The 19,666-nt window shown below is 40.7% G+C and overlaps 1 protein-coding gene across 6 annotated transcripts in view; it reads left to right on the forward strand.

Moving 5' to 3' along the window:
• The window catches only part of STAG1 (STAG1 cohesin complex component), a 363,241-nt gene that overhangs the window by 87,991 nt on the left and 255,584 nt on the right, over window positions 1–19,666 (forward strand). For all 6 annotated transcript variants that reach the window (XM_074964074.1, XM_074964070.1, XM_074964075.1 and 3 more), the window contains one exon: window positions 18,292–18,388. In XM_074964074.1, coding sequence (XP_074820175.1) covers window positions 18,292–18,388 — 97 coding nt within the window. The remainder of the gene's footprint in view (window positions 1–18,291; window positions 18,389–19,666) is intronic.

The raw sequence follows: 19,666 nt of genomic DNA on the forward strand, positions 1-19,666 counted from the left end.
GTGAGTGCCTTTGTGAGTGGAACTCAGTTGTTTAAGAATAGTTGCATTGCTTCTGTTCTGAATAGGATCCATAAATATAGCAAAACATAAAGGTGGTGGGAACACAGACTCCAACGGTACAACCTGTTCTTGGCAAATTTCAAAGGAGAAATTTGTGTTTTGTGACACTTTGGGATTCAATTCAGAAGAAACTGAGATAGGGAAAGTAGCAGTTCGTTCTCTCTCTCTCTCGTGAAGGACGTGTGCTGAGCTTGTTGGAAGAGAGGACTTGTTAGAGGGCAGGAGCCCTGGGCACATGAAGAAAGTAATAGTGTGGGCGAGGTCGCTCTCATGCCTGCGGTAAAATTTTCAGAAATGCCTAAGTCCCATTTTCAATAGTAGCTTAGGCACTTAGGTGAAATTTTTACTCCGGTCAACAGTAAAAAATGACTCATTACTGACAATGGCTGTTAGTACACATAGATCTGAAATTATGCATAACACTTGTTTAGTTGCAAGTGTAGACAGAGAAAAACCACGTTCACCAGTGTTTCAGAAACCAAGGTTAAAAACTGGTCAGACTTGGATATATATATATGCCTTTTCTCCCCTTTCATTCCTTCTGAGGGCCTCCATGCTGACTTGTAGAGATTGTTGTATGCAGTGTTATTGTAGCTATGGTGTTCCTGGGATATTAGAGAGACAAGGTGGATAAGGTAATACATTTTATTGGACCACTTCTGTTGCTGGGAGAGACAAGCTTTCAAGCTGACACAGACCTGAAGAAGAGCTCTATGTAAGCTTGAAAGCTTCTCTCTCACCAACAGAAATTGGTTCAATAAAAGATATTACTTCACCCACCTTGTCTCTCTTATAGAGCTCATGACACGATCATTTGGAATGGACAGAGTTGTTGTTAGTGGCTCTTTCTGTGCAGATCTTTGCAGTGCACAACAGTAACATTATTGAACCTACCAACTTTCAGAAAACGATACATATTCTTGTGTTGGTAAGATGGCACTCTATCTACATATACATGTGCACAGATGTGTTTTTTTTAAATAGAGTGCTGGGTAATATCTCTTCCTATAATGGAAACTGAATCTTTTCAATCAATAACATAGTCTTTGAAATTACAAAGCAACTTTACTGCTCTTCTGCTTCATGTAGTTTTATTTTCAGGCCGTCCTCCTGTTACTGTTTACCCTCAGGAGATCTCTGTGCTCCTAGATTTTTCTGGCATTGTCTTTGTGAACTCATCAAGCTCAAGTGAACTCACTTCACATTCGTTGCAGACCTTCCCTGTATCTTGATCTGTGGTAGGATTCATTTGTGTCTTCTGTTCAGGATAAGGTTCTCCTAAGGGAATTGTAATTGCAGACGTAGAGTTGTTTGTATTTCTACGATGTGCTACTCTTTGCAAATATTCCCTGCCCCAGTCTGTTGTCTTTTTTTTTAGGTGCTGCCTGTACTCATATTGACGGTTCTATGTGGAATTCAAAGAGCCTTTTGGTATCTGTGTCATAGTAGTATTTGGCTTGTTGTCATTGCTGTTTAATTTGTTCTCTCAACCTTTCCACTGCAGCTTTGTTCAAAAGTTGTTCTGTAGGTAACAGTCTGTATGTGGTGTGACATGAGATGCCATGCTGGCCTGCTCTCCATGCCTTCTGTTGGTGTATTTTCCCAGTCAGGTGATGCTGTCAATGGGTCTTTGTCATGCCTGTGCGCCTTTTTTAGCAACTACTTGGCAATCTTGAGAGCTGCTTCTGCTTTACCATTAGACTGGTTGTGATGCAGAAAGGATGTGATATGTTCAAATCCTGCTTATGCTGCAAACTAAAAATTTACCTACAGGTCTACTGAGATCCATTATCTGTAGCTACAGTTTATGGGATTCTATGCTGATTCTTCATAGCATTAAGTGGTAGAAACTGCTCTTGTGTGCATGGGATTTTTTCCTAATAAAATCAGAAATTATAATCAAGCATTCGGAGGGATACTTGATTTCCTAATAAACATAGATCCATGCCTGACTTGCTCTGCGGTAGACCAAATATTTAGTGTATCATGAGAGATTTGCTAGGAGTTCATTGCAGATACTTCACTGGTGTATGAAATCTTTGACTTCACTGCTTATGTTTGGCCAACACAGGACATCTTAACCTAATGTAAACATGCTTCAACACCAGCAGGCTTCAGTGAATGAAAGCTAGCATTTCAGGATTTCAGACCTTTAGATCTTTACCCTACTGCCTTTATATAGAATACCATTTTGTAGTGTCAGTATATTTGAAGTGAATATTGGCTAGACAAAGAAAATCTAAGTGGCTGAGCAGATGTCTTCCTGTCTGGTCATCCTGACATAAAGACTGTTCCAAATGCTTAAAATTGACTGTGCATTTGGGTATGTTGGTATCTGGGTCACTTGCTTATCTGTCACACAATAGAAATCTGCGTGGTTGATGTTCCTGATGAAACTCCGCCTCCTGGTGCATGTAGAAGATTTCATAATCTTCTACGTGCAAGGGCTGTCAAGCTGTCTTTTGGCATTCGTGCTGTGGACAAAAGGTATGCACAGTCAGAACATCAGGATGAACATCGAAGACTGTCTTTTGCATTGTACATCCAAGTGATATTTTTGATGATATTTCAAGATACTTTGGAGCTGTTAACAATAGCTTTTTGAATATTGATTCCAAAGGTTTGTCGTCTGTTTCTGCATGGATATTATCATGGCCCAGGAGATACTGGTCAAACTTGGTATATGGAAAAGTAGTGAGTAGGAATTCTCTCTGTATTTGAGCATGGGTTTGCTTTGTTGGAAAGTGTGTCCTGGAAGCAAGTGATGACTTGCTTTGACTGATCATTTTGTAATATTGCTGCACCCATTCCACATTCAGTAGCATTATATTAAATTATACCATAATATTTCAGGATCAGATGGTTAATTGCTCACTTTTGGACCTGTTTGAAACTATTTAGCTTATGGATTTCCCAACACCATCCTACATCTTTTTTAGTCAGTCTTTTAAGGGGTTTACCGATCTGTGAGAAGTATGGAAGAATTAACAAATCTCAAAAAGGACTATATTTTTTGCACATTTTTGTTGACTGGGCATGTCCAAAGTTACTCAAACCTTTTTGTGGTCTGGTTTTCATAGATTTTTGAATCCAAAAGTGACCATTGTTATAGGAGAGCAAAAGAACGTTGAGACTGGTTTTCTGTTTCAACTTCACTTTTCTAAGTGCTCTAAAATCTACAGTTACTTGGATTGTATTAATATCTGGTGTGCCTCATAGGGATGCGGGGTTCTGATAGTGATCCAAATTTGGGCTGACTGGAAAACTGCCTCTTTATCACAGGTCCAGGGTTGGTTGTTAGGGAATGTCCTGATCATTGATTCCAAGTTCATCCCTGGCATTGAGAGCTGAAGTCCAACCCAGGGCAGAAATCTGAATTAAAAAGAAGCAGGCATATTGCGCCAGTGATCCTCTAGTAAAGACAGTTTTTATTTTGAGGAAGTGCAATCCAAGAAAAGCATAACATTCAGAAGGTGCGAAAACTTTTAAAAAAGAAAAAATAAACTATACAGGCAAATGCTCTCTGGGAGGGGAGGATGATTAGGAGTGGAAGAGTAGATGGAGGGAGGGGTTGGTTGGTCAGGTGATGGGGCAGGGAAGGGGACTAGAGGGAGTGGGAAGAGGATGTGTGGGACATTGGCAATGGAAACGTGGGGGTGTTGAATTCTCTTATTTAATTTGTTCCTCTCGCCAACAAACCTACATGCATTTGGTTGGAGGCATTCTTCTTTCTTACATGTTCTCACCATTACTGTAATCCTGGCTGCATCCACACTTGCTTCTTTGAAAAGCTTCCATTGTTCTTCTATGCAGCGTTGTTGTAGCCATGTTGGTCCCAGGATATTAGAGAGACGACGTGGACGAGGTAATATTTTTGTTGGATCAACTTCTGTTAGTGAGAGAAACAAGCGTTCGAGCTTACACAGAGGTCTTCTTCAGACTCTAGTTTTTCTATGTCATCTGTCAGTGTTTTTAACTCTACAAATCTACTGGGGAGTTGCACCTTGAAGCGCACCTTTGCTGACACATCTGCTAAATTTCTACTATTATGCTTACTGCCTTGAGTGAATATATCGTCTTTAGTTTTATTTTGATTGTCCCAGTGACAAGATGGTCACTTCCAACATCAGAGCTTATATACACCCTGGTGTGCAACAGTTATCTTCACCAACACCTACTAATGACAACGTGTCCAAGCTACTTCTGGATGAAGACATCATTTGATCTTCATGTCAGTTTGTCTGTTCTTGTGTGAGAATAGTGTTTCCCCAAATGCAAAGATGATCTTGTCCGCAGAGTTCAACAAAACATTCATCATTTTCATTCTGCCTTAGGATGCCATATCTGCTCATAATGTGTTCATATCCAGTATTATTAACAATAACATGTGCATTTAGATCTCCTATCAGGATAAGGATGTCATATTCCTTGGTATTGCCAAGGATACTCTGCTGTCTCTCATAAAAACAGTCTTTGATCAGTTTGTCATTATTTGTTAGTACTGAACAACTGTGTCTTTTGCATGGATCGTCAGTGAGCAGTCTGTATTCTTAAATTAACAGGTTCCCATTTTTTCAGTAGCTTCCTTACTCAATAATAAGCCTTCTTATTCCTGATGTTTATCATCCGAATAGGAAACAGTCACACTGATGATAATTTGCCTTTTCCAGTCCATCTCATCTCACTCAGTTTAAGTATAATTAGGCCAAAGATTTTTATTTCTCTGATAACTCATGGCAATCTGCATGTGCTCCAAAGCGATCTAACATTCTGACACCCAATTCTTTTCTTAACCTTACTTGTGAAGATACCCTGTTTCAGATGGAGAGCTTCCTTGTGGCTTTGATTCTCCATCATCACAGTGTTGGCTAGATTTACTGGTTGGCCAGAACTATCTTGTCTTCTGTCCAGTGGATTGTAGTTCTCCACAGTTGGTGTTTGTATTTGCAAGTCTGACACTTGCCTATGATTTTTGTTTCTGTAACAGCATTTTTTACATTTGTTAGCCTGACTCTCAACAGCCTACCAGGAAGGTATGTTTAATCTGGCTTCTACCCTTTGACCTATCTGTCTTTGGTGACCGTACAAAGAATTACACTCCGTCCAGCATAGCTTTCAGGGTCTTCAGAGCTCTCAAGCCTTCCCATCATGTCAAGGTACTGTCCCAGCTATTCTAGAACAAAAATATGCCAATAAAGACAAGGAAGTTAAAAGATCAGCCAGAAGAGATGAGAGAATAGATGGAAAGCAAAGCAAGAGAGGCTGAGAAGGTGTACAAGAGAGGGGATTATAAAAAGCTTTTTCTAGTATCCAAACACCTGACATCACAGTTCTCAAATTGTTGAGGCATTGTGAAGGCTTTAGATGGTACACTTTTAACATAGTAGAAGCCTGTTGGATGAAACATGTCAAGGCTGTGCTCAACCAGCCAGAACCATTAACACACATTCAGTGATGCGAAGAAATAGCAAACTTACCTATATTCCCTGAGAAGATTTATTGAGAAAAGCTTGGAATACCTGCAGAAGATTATTTTTAACTTCACTGATGTTACAAAAGCATTTGTTAGTGTCCACAGAGAAGCACTCTGGAAGATCTTGACACACTACGGAATTCTAGCAAAGATTGTTGTTTTGATATGTCTTGTATGACAAGTCTGCATGCTGCATGAGGCTAGAGAGCAGACACAAAGAGTAGTTTTAAGATTTTCTGGTTTAAGTCAAGGTTGCCATACTATCCCCGCTTCTGTTCTGCATTGTCATAGACTTTGGGATGAGAACAGCGATGGTTGTTGCCGAAGATACCGCTATTGTTTGGGCAAGAGATAAACTGCCTTCAAGTGTATGTGTTTAACTACCAGGCATTACTTTCAAAATATGACCTTTTAAACTGGGATTTCATTACAGTATTTGACAGTCTCCCAGAGGATGTTTGAGAAGAGTTTAATTCCTTGGTTATGGAGGGCCATTTTGTTGCAAGGACTTCTTTTCAGGCAGCACTTCTTGCTGGTGACACAGCTTCTGGGGCAGTGGTGACATCTGTCACAAAGCATAGAGCCTCATGGCTTTAGTTGTCTGGGATCCCTATAGAAATACAACAGACTCTTGAGGAACTACCTTTTGGGGGATGCAGTCTCTTTGACAAGACTGATGAAGCGTTGCATTTTCTCAGGGATTCTCAAGCATCACTACTTGGCTTGTTGTCTTGGGTTCTGTACAGCAGCCTTACAGAGGAGGCAATACACGTCTCTGTATAGACAGCTTTAGTACGCTTCCAGACAGGCTGATAAGTCTCAGGGGCATCTTAAAACTCAGAAGGCCACCAGATCCTACTACTCTAGACACATCACACCAACACTCATCTGTTCCAAAGCAGTCTGTGACTGCTTTCCTCCCAATCACTTCCCTTGTAAACAAGTTGTGCCATTTTTTTTGGATCAGTGAATTCTGAGAACTGTGAAGATAGGTTACATGATTTAATTTGTCTGTCTTATCTGCCATCCACCATCCCCATCACTTTTCAGCGACCTCTCTCATGGGTCTGCACTTTGGGAGGTGCAGATTCCTCTGTATCTGAGCTAGAGAGGGAGTGCTCTTTCAACATAGGGGGAGGGATTTCTACTCTCAGTACTTCTTTATGCCTCAGGTCTGAGGACTGTCCTAGATTTGCAAAAGCTAAACATGTTTATCAGCAAAATGAAATTTCGGATGGTATCCCTTGTTTCCATTATTCCTTCCTTGGATCCTGATGACTGATGTGCTGCTCTTGATTTGCAGGGTTGCAAATCATGTGGGCATCTGTCATAAATATAAAGGGAAGGGTAAACCCCTTTAAAATCCCTCCTGGCCAGAGGAAATCTCCTCTCACCTGTAAAGGGTTAAGAAGCTAAAGGTAACCTCGCTGGCACCTGACCAAAATGACCAATGAGGAGACAAGATACTTTCAAAAGCTGGGAGGAGGGAGAGAAACAATGTGTATGTGTGTCTGTCTATATTCCGTCTTTGCCGGGGATAGACCAGGAATGAAGCCTTAGAACTTTTAGTAAGTAATCTAGCTAGGTACGTGTTAGATTATGATTTTTTTAAATGGCTGAGAAAAGAATTGTGCTGAATAGAATAACTATTTCTGTCTGTGTATCTTTTTTGTAACTTAAGGTTTTTGCCTAGAGGGGTTCTCTATGTTTTGAATCTAATTACCCTGTAAGGTATCTACCATCCTGACTTTACAGGGCGGATTTTTTTTTTATTTCTATTAAAAGTCTTTTTGTGAGAAAACTGAATGCTTTTTCATTGTTCTCAGATCCAAGGGTTTGGGTCTGTGGTCACCTGTGCAAATTGGTGAGGCTTTTTATCCAACATTTCCCTGGAAAGGGGGGGTGCAAGTGTTGGGAGGATTGTTCATCGTTCTTAAGATCCAAGGGTCTGGGTCTGTAGTCACCTAGGCAAATTGGTGAGGCTTTTTACCAAACCTTGTCCAGGAAGTGGGGTGCAAGGTTTTGGGAAGTATTTTGGGGGGAAAGACGTGTCCAAACAGCTCTTCCCCAGTAACCAGTATTTGTTTGGTGGTGGTAGCGGCCAATCCAAGGACAAAAGGGTGGAATATTTTGTACCTTGGGGAAGTTTTGACCTAAGCTGGTAAAGATAAGCTTAGGAGGTTTTTCATGCAGGTCCCCACATCTGTACCCTAGAGTTCAGAGTGGGGGAGGAACCTTGACAGCATCTAACCGAGCCATAGAGAGTATCTGAGGTATATAGTGACAGGTCTCCACTACCAATATACTGTCCTCCCCTTTGGTCTGCCCTTGGCTCCAAGGGTCTTCATCAAGTGCATGTCAGTTATAAGTGGCTCACCTCAGGAGAATTCGCAGGTATTTCTGTATCTGGAAATACAGAAATACCCACTATCTGTTTGATCTACGTCCAGTTCAGTCAAGAAATGGAGAATAACGTGCAGTAAACTCACTCCCTTTTGTTCAGCTAGGTTGATTAATAAACTAGGACAAATCAGTTCTGTTAACTGCCATCTTATGCTAGGATGTTCCATTTTTTCCACACTCTGGTAGGTTTTTTAGTGGATTATAAGAATTTACCCACCAGTTAGAAGAAAAGGCGTACTTGTGGCAACTTAGAGACTAACAAATTTATTTGAGCATAAGCTTTCGTGAGCTACAGCTCTAAGGTGCCACAAGTACTCCTTTTCTTTCTGCGAATACAGACTAACACGGCTGCTACTGTGAAACCACCAGTTAGAGATTCAGTTCTATCTTGAGACTTTAACCTGGTGGTTCTTGGTTCTTCCTGTTCTTAAACCTATTATGATGTAATTAAAGTATTGCCTTCTCAAAAATTATCGGCTTATTCCGCCAGAGCTCAGTAGCATTTCTAAGACATATATGCCACATGGACATTTGCAAAGAGACAACTTAGTCACAGTACATACCTTTTGTAAAGCATTATACCATCACAACTGGTTCGAGGGCTGATCCAGATATTGGAAAATTGTTATGCAACCTTCAGTTCCCACCATCAGAAGGAATACTATTTGAAAGTCATATCTGTTCCATTTTAGGTGTATACAGGTACTTGAAGAAAAAATGGTTACTTACCTGTACTGTAACTCTAGTAATTTGAGATGTGTTGTGCACATATTTATTCCACAACATGCCTCCCCTCCTTCCTTCTGTGTTAGTCTTATTACCATCATGCTTCTCAGATAAAGGAACTGAAGAATGATTGTGTGGCTCTGCCCCTTTTTACCTTCAGCTGGTGGGATGAGGCAATAAGAGGTTGTATAAACACATTAGAAACAAGAGACGAAGGAAAGTGTAGTTTCGCTATTTAGGAGGGAAGGAGAGCTAATAATGGATGACCTTAAGAAGGTTGAGATGTTTGCTTCAAGAAAAGGAGTACTTTTGGCACCTTAGAGACTAACAAATTTATTTGAACATGAAACAATGTTCTCTATGTATATAAATCTCTCCACTGTGTTTTCCACTGAATGCATCTGATGAAGTGAGCTGTAGCTCACGAAAGCTTAGGCTTAAATAAATTTGTTAGTCTCTGAGGTGCCACAAGTACTCCTTTTCTTTTTGCGAATACAGACTAACACGGCTGCTACTCTGAAACCTGCTTTGCTTCAGTCTTCACTAAAAAAGTTGTGTGACCAGATACTTAACACAGTATTAACAACAAGGGGGAAGGAACACAAGCCAAAATAGGGAAAGAACTGTTTTAAAAGAATATTTAGATAAGTTAGATGTATCCAAGTCAGTAGGACCTGATGAAATTCATGATAGGGTACTTAAGGAACTAGCTGATGCAGTCGTGGAACAGTTAACGATTATCTCTGAGAACTCATGGAGCACGGGTGCAGTTCTAGACAACTGGGGAAGAGCAAGTAGAATACCCCCCTTTAGCAAGGGGGGAAAAAAGAGAACCCGTGGAATTATAGAACAGTCAACCGAACTTCAGTACATGGAAGGATACTGGAACAAATTAATTAAAAAATCATTTTGTAAGCCCCGAGAGGATAATAGGGTTATTAGGAATAACCAGCATGGATTTGTTAAGAAAAAATTATGCCAAACCAACCTAATTTTCTTCAACAGGGTTACTAGCCTAGTGGATGGGGAGAAAAAACAGTGATATATTTTGATTTCAGTAAGGCTTTTGACACAGTCCTACATGTGCATAAGCAAACTAGGGAAATGCCATCTAGATGAAATTACTATAAGGAGGGTGCACTACTGGTTGAAATCTTTTATTCGGAGTGGTTATCAACAGTTTGCTATCAATCTGGGAGTGCATATCTAATGAGGTCACACAGGGGTCGGTCCTGGATCCAGTACTGTTCAGTATTCTCATTAATGACCTGGATCATGGAGTGGAGAGTATGCTTATGAAATTTGCAGATGACACCAAGCTGGGAGAAGCTGCAGGCCCTTTGTAGGACTGGATTAGAATTCAAAATCACCTTGACAAATTGGAGAATTGGTCTGAATTCAAAAAGATGAAATTCAATGAACTGGAAAGTACTTCACGTAGGAAGGAAAAATCAATTGCACAGGTACAAAATGGGGAATAACTGGCTAGAGGGTAGTACTGCTGAAAAGGATCTGGATATTCTAGTGGATCACAAATTGAATACGAGTCAACAATGTGATGCCATTGCAAAAAAGGCTAATATTTTGGGGTGTATTAACAGGAGTGTCATATGTAAGACATGAAAGGTAATTGTTCCCCTACTCGGCACTGGTGAGTTCTCCACTGGAGTACTGTGTCCAATTCTGCACGCCACGCTTTAGGAAAGATGTAGATAAATTGGAGTAAGTCCAGAGGAAAGCAACACAAATGATAAACAAAATTTAGATAACCTGACCTCTGAAGAAAAGTTTAAAAAAAAATTGGACATGTTTAGTCTTTAGAAGAGAAGACTGAGGGAGGAACCTGATAAGTCTTCAAGTATGTTAAGGGCTGTTCTAAAGAGGACAGTGATGGATAATAGTCTGGTCTCCATGTCCACTGAAGGTAAGCGAAGAAGTAATGGGCTTACTCTTCAGCAGTTGAGATTTAGGTTAGATATTAGGAAAAACTTTCTAATTATAAGGATACCAAAGCACTGGAATAGGTTTTCAAGGAAGGTATGGAGTCTGTCACAGGAGGTTTTTGAGAACAGGTTAGACAAACATCTATCAGGGATGGCCCAGGTATACTTGGTTCTGCCTCAGCACAAGGGTTAGCACTAGATGACCTCTCAAGGTCCGTCCAGCTCTATCATTTTTATGATTCTTGATTCTATGAGCAGATGTGGGGCTCAAGAGCCACCTCTTTGGGACTGGTAGTGAAAACTCTCCGACTTGAATACACTGGGCATGCATGCACTTAAAGTGGAATAGATGTGTACATATCTTGAAGACCAAGAGTTATGCTAATTAACATGTAAGTAACCATTTTCCAGGTCTACAGGGAGTAAAATAGACATCAGAGCACTTAAGTATCAGGGAACTTGCTTCTGCCTCCCAGCCGCCCGGGCAGATTAAGATTTATTGCTGATTTTTGCACAAGGTATGGACCATGTAGCAGAAAACCATGTGCTATAGTAAACAAAAATTAAAGCTGCAGAAAGGATAATTATTAGAATGTCAAGTGAAGGCCTTTTCCCTCCATCTGTTTAGTGGTGCCTTCATGCTCGGTATGTTTGTTTACTGCTAGCACCACCCCTTTGGTTAGGCTTGCTGGCTACGCACTCATCAGACAGAATGTTTTAATCTTATCTGTAAGTTATTTTTTCTGATAGGCATTCAGTATCCCCCTGCATGAGAAGGAATAGAAGATTTTTTTCCACTGATAATTCTTTGGTGTATGTCTGTGAATAGTGCCATAATAGAGGCTCAAACTAATTGTATACTCCCCTATTTAAAAAAAAAAAAAGTAAGAGAACAAAAAAATGCCACCATGGCTACACAGAGAGAAAGAGGTAGTTAGAGAGGGGAAAAAAAAAAGTTTAAAAATTGGAGGTCAAATCCAATGAAGGAAAATAGAAATGAGCATAAATTCTAGCAAGTCAAGTATAAAAGGCCAAAAAATAATTTGAAGAGCAACTAGCAAAAGACACAAGAACTAACTGCAAAAAACTTAAGTACATCAGCTGCAGGAAACCTGCCAAACAATCAAGGTACTAAAGGAGCACTCAAGGAAGACCAGGCAAGTGCAAAGAAGCTAAATGAGTTCTTTGCATCTGTCTTCACTGCAGAGGATGTGAGGGAGATTCACGCACCTGAGCGGTTCTTTTAGGTGACAAAACTGAGGAACCGTCGCAGATTGAGGTGTCAGTAGAGGAGGTGTTGGAACAAATTTATAAATTAAACTAGTAAGTCATCAGGAGCATATAGCATTTACCCAAGAGTTCTTAAGGTACTCAAATATGAAACTGTGAGTTTGTGTGTGTGGTTTTTGGAGGGGTGTGTGTGTGTGGGGGGGGGTGAGAAAACCTGGATTAGTGCTGGAAATGACCCACCTTGATTATCATGCGCATTATAAAGAGAGGTTTCAAAGAGGGATGGGCTATTACCAGCAGGAGAGTGAGTTTGTATGTGTGTCTGTGGGGGGGAGAAGGGTGAGAGAACCTGGATTTGTGCTGGAAATGGCCCTCCTTGATGATCACTTTAGATAAGCTGTTACCAGCAGGAGAGTGGGGTGGGAGGAAGTTTTGTTTCATGGTCTCTGTGTGTATATAATGTCTTCTGCAGTTTCCACGATATGCTATGCATCCGATGAAGTGAGCTGTAGCTCACGAAAGCTCATGCTCAAATAAACTGGTTAGTCTCTAAGGTGCCACAAGTACTTCTTTTCTTTTTTCTTTTAACTGTGATGTGTAACTTATTACTTAAATCAGTCTCTGTACCAGATGACTGGAGGGTAGCTAATGTGACACCAATTTTTAAAAAAGGCTCTAGAGGCAATCCTGGCGATTACAGGCCAGTAAATCTAACTTCAGTACAAGCCAAATTGGTTGAAACTATAGTAAAGAACAGAATTATCAGACAGAGATGAACATGTTATATTGGGGAAGAGTCAACTTGGCTTTTGTAAAGGGAAATCATGTCTCATCAACCTATTAGAGTTCTTTGAGAAGGTCAACAAACGTGGAGAAGGGTGATCCAGTGGATATAGTGTATTTGGACTTGCAGAAAGCCTTTGACAATGTCCCTCATCAAGGGCTCTTAAGCAGAGTAAACTGTCATGGGACAAGAAGGACTCTCTCATAGATAAGTAACTGTCTGAGCAAAAGGCAGGACTAAATGCTCAGTTTTCACAGTGGAAAGAGGTAAATAGTAATGTCCCCCAAGGATCTGAACTGGTACCAGTACTGTTCAATGTATTCATAAATTATTTGGAAAAAGGGGTAAACAATTGGGGGGATGGGGGGGAGAAGGGGCAAAGGCTGCAGATGATACAAAATTACTCAAGATAGTTAAGTCCAAAGCAGATTGCGAAGAGTTACAAAGGGATCTCACAAAACTGGGTGACTGGGGAACAAAATGGCAGATGAAATTCAGTATTGATAAATGCAAAGTAATGCACATTGGAAAACATCCCAACTATACATTCAAAATAATGGGGTCTAAATTAACTGTTATCGCTCAAGAAAAAGATCTTGGAATCATTGTGGATAGTTCTCTGGAAACATCTGCTCAGTCAAGAAAGGTAACAGAAAGTTAGAACGTTTGGGAAGGGATAGAAAATAAGACCGAAAAGATCATAATGCCACTATATAAATCCATGGTAATCCTCATCTGGAATAGTGTGTGCAGTTCTGGTCTCCGCATCTCAAACAAGATATGTTAGAATTTGAAAAAGTGTATAGAGAGAAATGCAACAAAAAATAATTAGGGGTTGTCATAGATATAAAGGGAAGGGTAACAACCTTTATGTATGCAGTAAGATAAAATCCCTCTGGGCCAGAGGTACAGAATCACTTACCTGTAAGGGGTTAATCAGTTCAATTAACCTAGTTGGCACCTGACCAGAAGGACCAATAGGGAAAGAAGATACTTTCAAATCTGCCGGGGGCGGGGGGGGGCGGCGGAAAGGAGGTTTTGTTCGTGCTCTTTATTTTGTTCTCTCTGGAGACAGAGAAAGAGACCAAGCAGGTAATCCAACTCCTACTGAAATGATACAACTAAAATTACAGAAATTGTAAGTAATAGCAAGGAAATACGTTAGATTATCTTTTGTTTTAGTTTGTGAATTTTCCCTGTGCCAAGAGGGAGGTTTATTCCTGTTTTGTAACTTTAAAGTTGAGCCAAGAGGGGAATCCTCTGTGTTTTAAATCTTTTTATTAACCCGTAAAATTACCTTCCATCCTGATTTTACAGAGGTGCTTCTTTTACTTTTTTTTTATAATAAAATTCTTCTTTTAAGAACCTGATTGATTTTTAGTGTCCTAAAAACCCAAGGGTCTGGTCTGTGCTCACCTTGTTAACCTATTTGGTTGGTATATTATTCTCAAGCCTTCCCAGGAAAGGGGGTTGAAGGGATTTGGGGGGGATATTTTGCCGGGGGGGTGGGGGGGGGGAAATAGGGCTCCAAGTGGCCCCTCCCTGAATGTTTGTTTAAATCACTTGGTGGTGGCAGCTATTCTGTCCAAGGACAAGGAAAGGAATTTGTGCCTTGGGGAAGTTTTTAACCTAAGCTGGTGGAATATAAGTTTAGGGGGTCTTTCATGCAGGTCCCCACATCTGTACCCCAGAGTTCAGAGTGGGGAAGGAACCCCAGTGTGAAGGGTATGAAACAGCTTCTGTATGAGGAGACTAAAAAGAATGGGACTGCTCATTTTTTGAAAAGAGAGGACTGGTGGGGTGCTGGGGGGGATATGATAGAGGTCTATAAAATCATGAATGGTGTGGATAAAGTGAATAAGGAAGTATCATTTACTCCTTCACACAGGTGTCTCCCAATGAAATTAATAGGCAGCAGGTTTAAAACAAACATAAGTACTTCTTCACACAAGGCAGTCAACATGTGGAACTCTCCCAGCACTCTTTAAAAAAAAAAAAAAAAAAATCTCCACGAGAGGCGTAGCTACCAGTGCTGGTGCACTGTTTACACTGGCAGTTTACAGCGCTGAAACTTGCTGCGCTCAGGGGGCTGTTTTTTCAGTGTAGACAAGCCCTCTGCCTGCAGAAGTTGAAACTGCATGACAGGATGGATCACTCACTAATTGCCCTGTTCTGTTCATTCTCTCTGAAACATCTGGCATTAGTGAACGTCAGAAGGCAGGATACTGGGCTAGATGGACCATTGGTCTGACCCAATGCAGTCATTCTTATGTTCTAATGATATAAGACTGGTCTGTTGAACATGGCAATTAGCAAGTGATCCATCCCCTGTGATGCAGTTTCAGCTTCTGGCAGTCAGAGGCTTAGGGACACCCAGAACACAGGGTTGCATCTCTGATGTAGGGACAAAATTAGAAAGGCCAAGGCACAAAACGAGATCAAACTAGCTGGAGACATAAAGTGTAACCAGAAAACATTCTACAAATACATTATAAGCAAGAGGAAGACCAAGGAACAGGCCTGTTACTCGAGGGGGGGGAACGGTAACAGAAAATGTCGAAATGGCAGAGGTGCTTAATGACTTCTTTGGTTCGGTTTTCACCAGGAAGGTTGGTGGTGATTGGCTGTCTAACATAGTGAATGCCAATGAAAATGAGTGGAGGCTAAAATAAATTAAGAGCTTGTTAGACAAACACCTGTCAGGAATGGTCTAGATAATACTTAGTCTTACCATAAGCTCAGGGGACTGGACTAGATGACTTCTTGAGGACCCTTCCAGTCCTATGATTCTTTATTGATTGTTGTGAAACAATGTCACATGGTAAGCTTTAGAAAATTTCATGTGGCTACATGGGTAGAGGACACGCACATCAGGTCTCAGCCAGTTTCAGTTCTGAAAACAATTTTTAAACTCCAACATATGTGAGTGAGGAATACCTATGTCATCATTAGAGCAGCATTTCCCAAAGTGTGCGAGACAGTGCTGTGGGAGGGCACAAAATATTAGATGAGAGGAGTGGGAAGAGAGCTTTTAAATGTTCTCTAGAGTTTTAGCTTTCATTTAAAAAAAGCAGTCTCTTGCTCTTATGGTTGCAAAGAAAGCCTCAAAAGTGTGAAGTGGGTATAAGTGATACATAGATATATGCTTGAGTTTGTAGAGAGACTGAAAGAATAGCTCTCAGGTGTGAACTGCATCATTCATTTTTATGGGTGCTAACTCAGATGCCAGTGATACTTTAAACCTCAACTTTAACTGTTTCACTGCTCATCAAAGAATGTAAGAAAGGTGAGAAAGTATCATATCATGAAGATATACTCAAGCATTTTTCAAAGTATGAGGCAGGTTGCAAGGAAGTTGACCAAATTAAGATGGGTATCCCTTCACCTACACAAATGTGAGGTTGCGGGGGGAGGGGAGGGTACAACTGATTTCATTTTTTTGAACTGAGGACTCAGTTTGAGAAACACTGATGTGGGAAAGTAATACGCTACCAGTTCATAGAACATATTTTTAAATCAAATGGGAATCCACACAGAAAATACCAGCGCAAAATGTAATGATGCAGCACAAAACTGATATTTTAGTTTGAGGCCAAACTTTTCTGCCTTGTTTTATTTTGCAAGTAGAAGATCCAATAGTTTATGTAAGACTTCTCAAGGAGTGTGTGTGTGTGAGTGAGTGAGACCGACTAAGTGGCTGATAAACCTCTCAAAGCCAAGGCTTCTCATTATGAAACGTGCCAAAGCACAAAGCCAGAGAGAAACTCTGAGTGCCAAGCGTCTCACTGATGGCTAGTCTTGTCTTCCTGCTCTCCTGGATTAACTGGAGCAGGGGGCATTTCTGAACAAGGGTTCTGGTTTAGGCTCATCAGTGTGTGTTGGCTTATCTCATGCTAAGTCTGTGACTTCTTGTATATAATTATCCTCCTTGACCCTCTTCGTTGGCCAGCTGACAGCAGAACCCTGGTAAGCGTATGCCACCTGGGGGTGTCAGCATTTGTTACTGATTTAGAAATTGCACATGGACCTTCTGAGGTCCTACATTTATAGCAGCTTGAAAAGTGGCAGAATTCCTTTAAAGAGTTGCTTTACCCAACTATTTGGAGACTACACCTTCTCTTTCCTCCCATGTTTTCCAACCACTGTTAGGGTGCAGAAACCAGTTATGAGTAAAACTGGAATTCTTACTAATTTTAAAGAAATTCCCTGTAAAGCTAACCTTTCCAAAGTAGTGTCTTAAGCTAAAAGAAAACTTGCACAAGACATTGCCCCAGAATAATAAAAAATCTGGCTTCTGCGTAAAGTTCTCTCTCTCAAAATAATAAAAAAAGCTGGTTTCCTTTCCATCATGTAACATAAATAAACATAGTAACATTTTACTCAAATAAAAATGTGTGTAATTGTATTGCTATGCTGTTCATCTTTGGAACTAAGAAAGCTAAGGGTTTTAGTAATGTTGCTCCCTAAATTAAGGGGGTGATAGTGTTGGGAAATGAGAGGAACCCTCACATATTTTACTTCTCTCAGAAGACACAGGTTTCATGGTAATGGGGTCTAGAAGAACCTCATACCCTCTTCTTGCTCCTTCAGAGAGGTTGATGCTTTTTCCTAGCTTTTTTCCATTGCCTCCGCCTCTACCATTTTTCTTGCCTGCATCAGCTGCTGTAATACCATGTGACACCTCTGCTTCTGCCCCAGCAATTATAGAGTACCAGCATTAGGTTTTTAGGATTAAGTTTGTGCATGGGGAAAAGCTGAATACATTTCTAGTGTGTCTTTGCACACTTTTTAGCTGGGTTTGTGTCTGTGCCATACACTCTCTCTTACTCCTTGATTGCCCTCTTCCACTGATGGTCAGTGTTCATTTAGTGCCTTAACTTATCAAGCAGCTGAGTCTGCTCTTCATCCATGGTGACCTAGCATATGATAGATGTCAAACAGCTCTTGTCCTCTGTCTACTTGTCTGTCCCCCTCCCTGCTATCCTAACTGTTGATGGCAGACTTTGTACACCTTGTTATGAATAATGTAAATGTTTCCCCAATACTGTGGTCCACACTTGAGTTCTTTGAGACCATTGCTCAGTTTTTTGTTGCAATGCTATAGGTGGCTCTTTGGTTGTCAGCCACAATCAGCATAAAGACGTTCCACCTATTATTTTTTAGTTTAGAATGTTTCCCATCACCAACTGTTTAATCAAATTATGTTGTTATATTATCTATTTTAAAATTGTGACCCATGGCTCATTGACCATTATCAACATTAGAAGACTTCCATCTTGCAAAATAAATGAAATGCTTATCCCCAGAGAGTGTTACCCTGCTGAAAATGTTTTCTTGGAGGAGTTCTGAAATAAGACAGAATGTTTCTTTTCTCAACAAACTTGTTAGATTGAATAAATACCTCAAGCACAGTTTTGATTTTTAAATTATTTTGCCTTTGAACAGCTAACTATTTATCCTTGAATAACACTAGAAAACAATGCATGTAGACCTGGGCTCTAGCGGTATTTATTCTGTCTCCACAGGCTAAGGGAAGGCATGTTGATTTCTGAATTTGTACTCACACAGTTGTGGGAAGTACATTCTCAGTTATAAAATTACTGTCTGAAAAGTCATTTGCATTTATAAATCTTTTTAAGAGTATCTGATACGTTTTCTCTTTTTCTTGACAGTCTGTGGTGGACGACTGGATTGAATCATATAAACAAGACAGGGATATAGCACTTCTGGATTTAATCAACTTCTTTATCCAGTGTTCAGGATGTCGAGGTACCTTGGAAACAAGTGATTTAAAATAAATCTAAACTAGGTGACAGTTATACAATGTATATTTCAGTGTAAGTGCTGCTAAACATGCAGGAGACCTGGGGTCAAAACTCCTCATGCATGATTTAGTTAGGTAGTTGTTGTATTTTGTGTATTTCATGGAATAATTCCAGCTAAAGTTTGTTTGTCGAGAGCCTTCTCTCTCTCTTTCCCCGTCCCCATTTTAAAGAGTACAAATCCTCAGAGACTGGTATGAGTCCGTCAACTAGCAAAAAAGGAGACAGGATTTATTAATCAAGGTAGGTATATATTTATATATCCCTGACTCCCCATTTCTGTTACCTCCCAAATCTTTTTTTTTAAACCAGAAGCCCTGTGTGCAGCTGTATCTTAACTTTTTCCTTATTTCTTTCCCTCTAGGAGTTAAGTTTTGAAAATTGAAGAAAGAGGATTCTTGCTTATGCTTCAATTACCATCACATTACAGCAAAGACCACTCATTTGGGGATAGGGCACCAATCATGTCTGTCTCAAATTCCCTTTCAAGCTATCAGGGATAAGGCAAATTATTCTGTCCCACCCTCAGACTTTATCCATTGCTGTGGGAGTGGCAGCCCTTGTAGGATCTCACCTGCCACCCCATCTTCTTTGTGAGCATACATTAGGTCCGTGGTTCTCAACCCAGGGCCCGGGGCCCCCTAGGGCGGCTGCAAGCAGTTTTCAGAGAGACTGCCAAGCATGACCAGTGTAAGACTCACTAGGACCCAGGACAGAAAGCCTAAGCCCCGCCGCGCGGGACTGCACCCTGGGGCCCCGAGCCCTACCACCTGGGGCTGAAGCCAAAGCCTGAGTATCTTAGCTTCGCAGTGCCCCCTGTGGCGTGGGATCTTGGGCATTTGCCCTGCTTGCTATCCCCTAATGTTAGCCCTGGCTTTTATATACAGAAAAACAGCGTTGTGGCACAGCTGGGCTGTGGAGTTTTTATAGCATGTTGCAGGGGCCTCAAGGTTGAGAATCCCTGTGCTAGGTGTCTTTGTTCTTTCACTTATCCTAAATAAATAAATAAATAAATAAAGGTCCTAGTCACCTGTCAGTAGATAGCAGCAGGAGAGAGTGGGTTACCCTTTGCAGGCTCTGGAGGACTCCAAGGACTCAGGATCTCACTTTCTGCTTGTTTTGGCTGGAATGGAATAGTTAAACCAGTGATACTTAGACTGAGGCTTGAGAGCCACAAGTGGATCTTTAATGTGTTGCTTGTGGCTTTTTGCAGCACATGATATTA

This window comes from Natator depressus, chromosome 9, assembly GCF_965152275.1.
Source record: "Natator depressus isolate rNatDep1 chromosome 9, rNatDep2.hap1, whole genome shotgun sequence".
Classification (NCBI taxonomy): Eukaryota; Metazoa; Chordata; order Testudines; family Cheloniidae; genus Natator; species Natator depressus.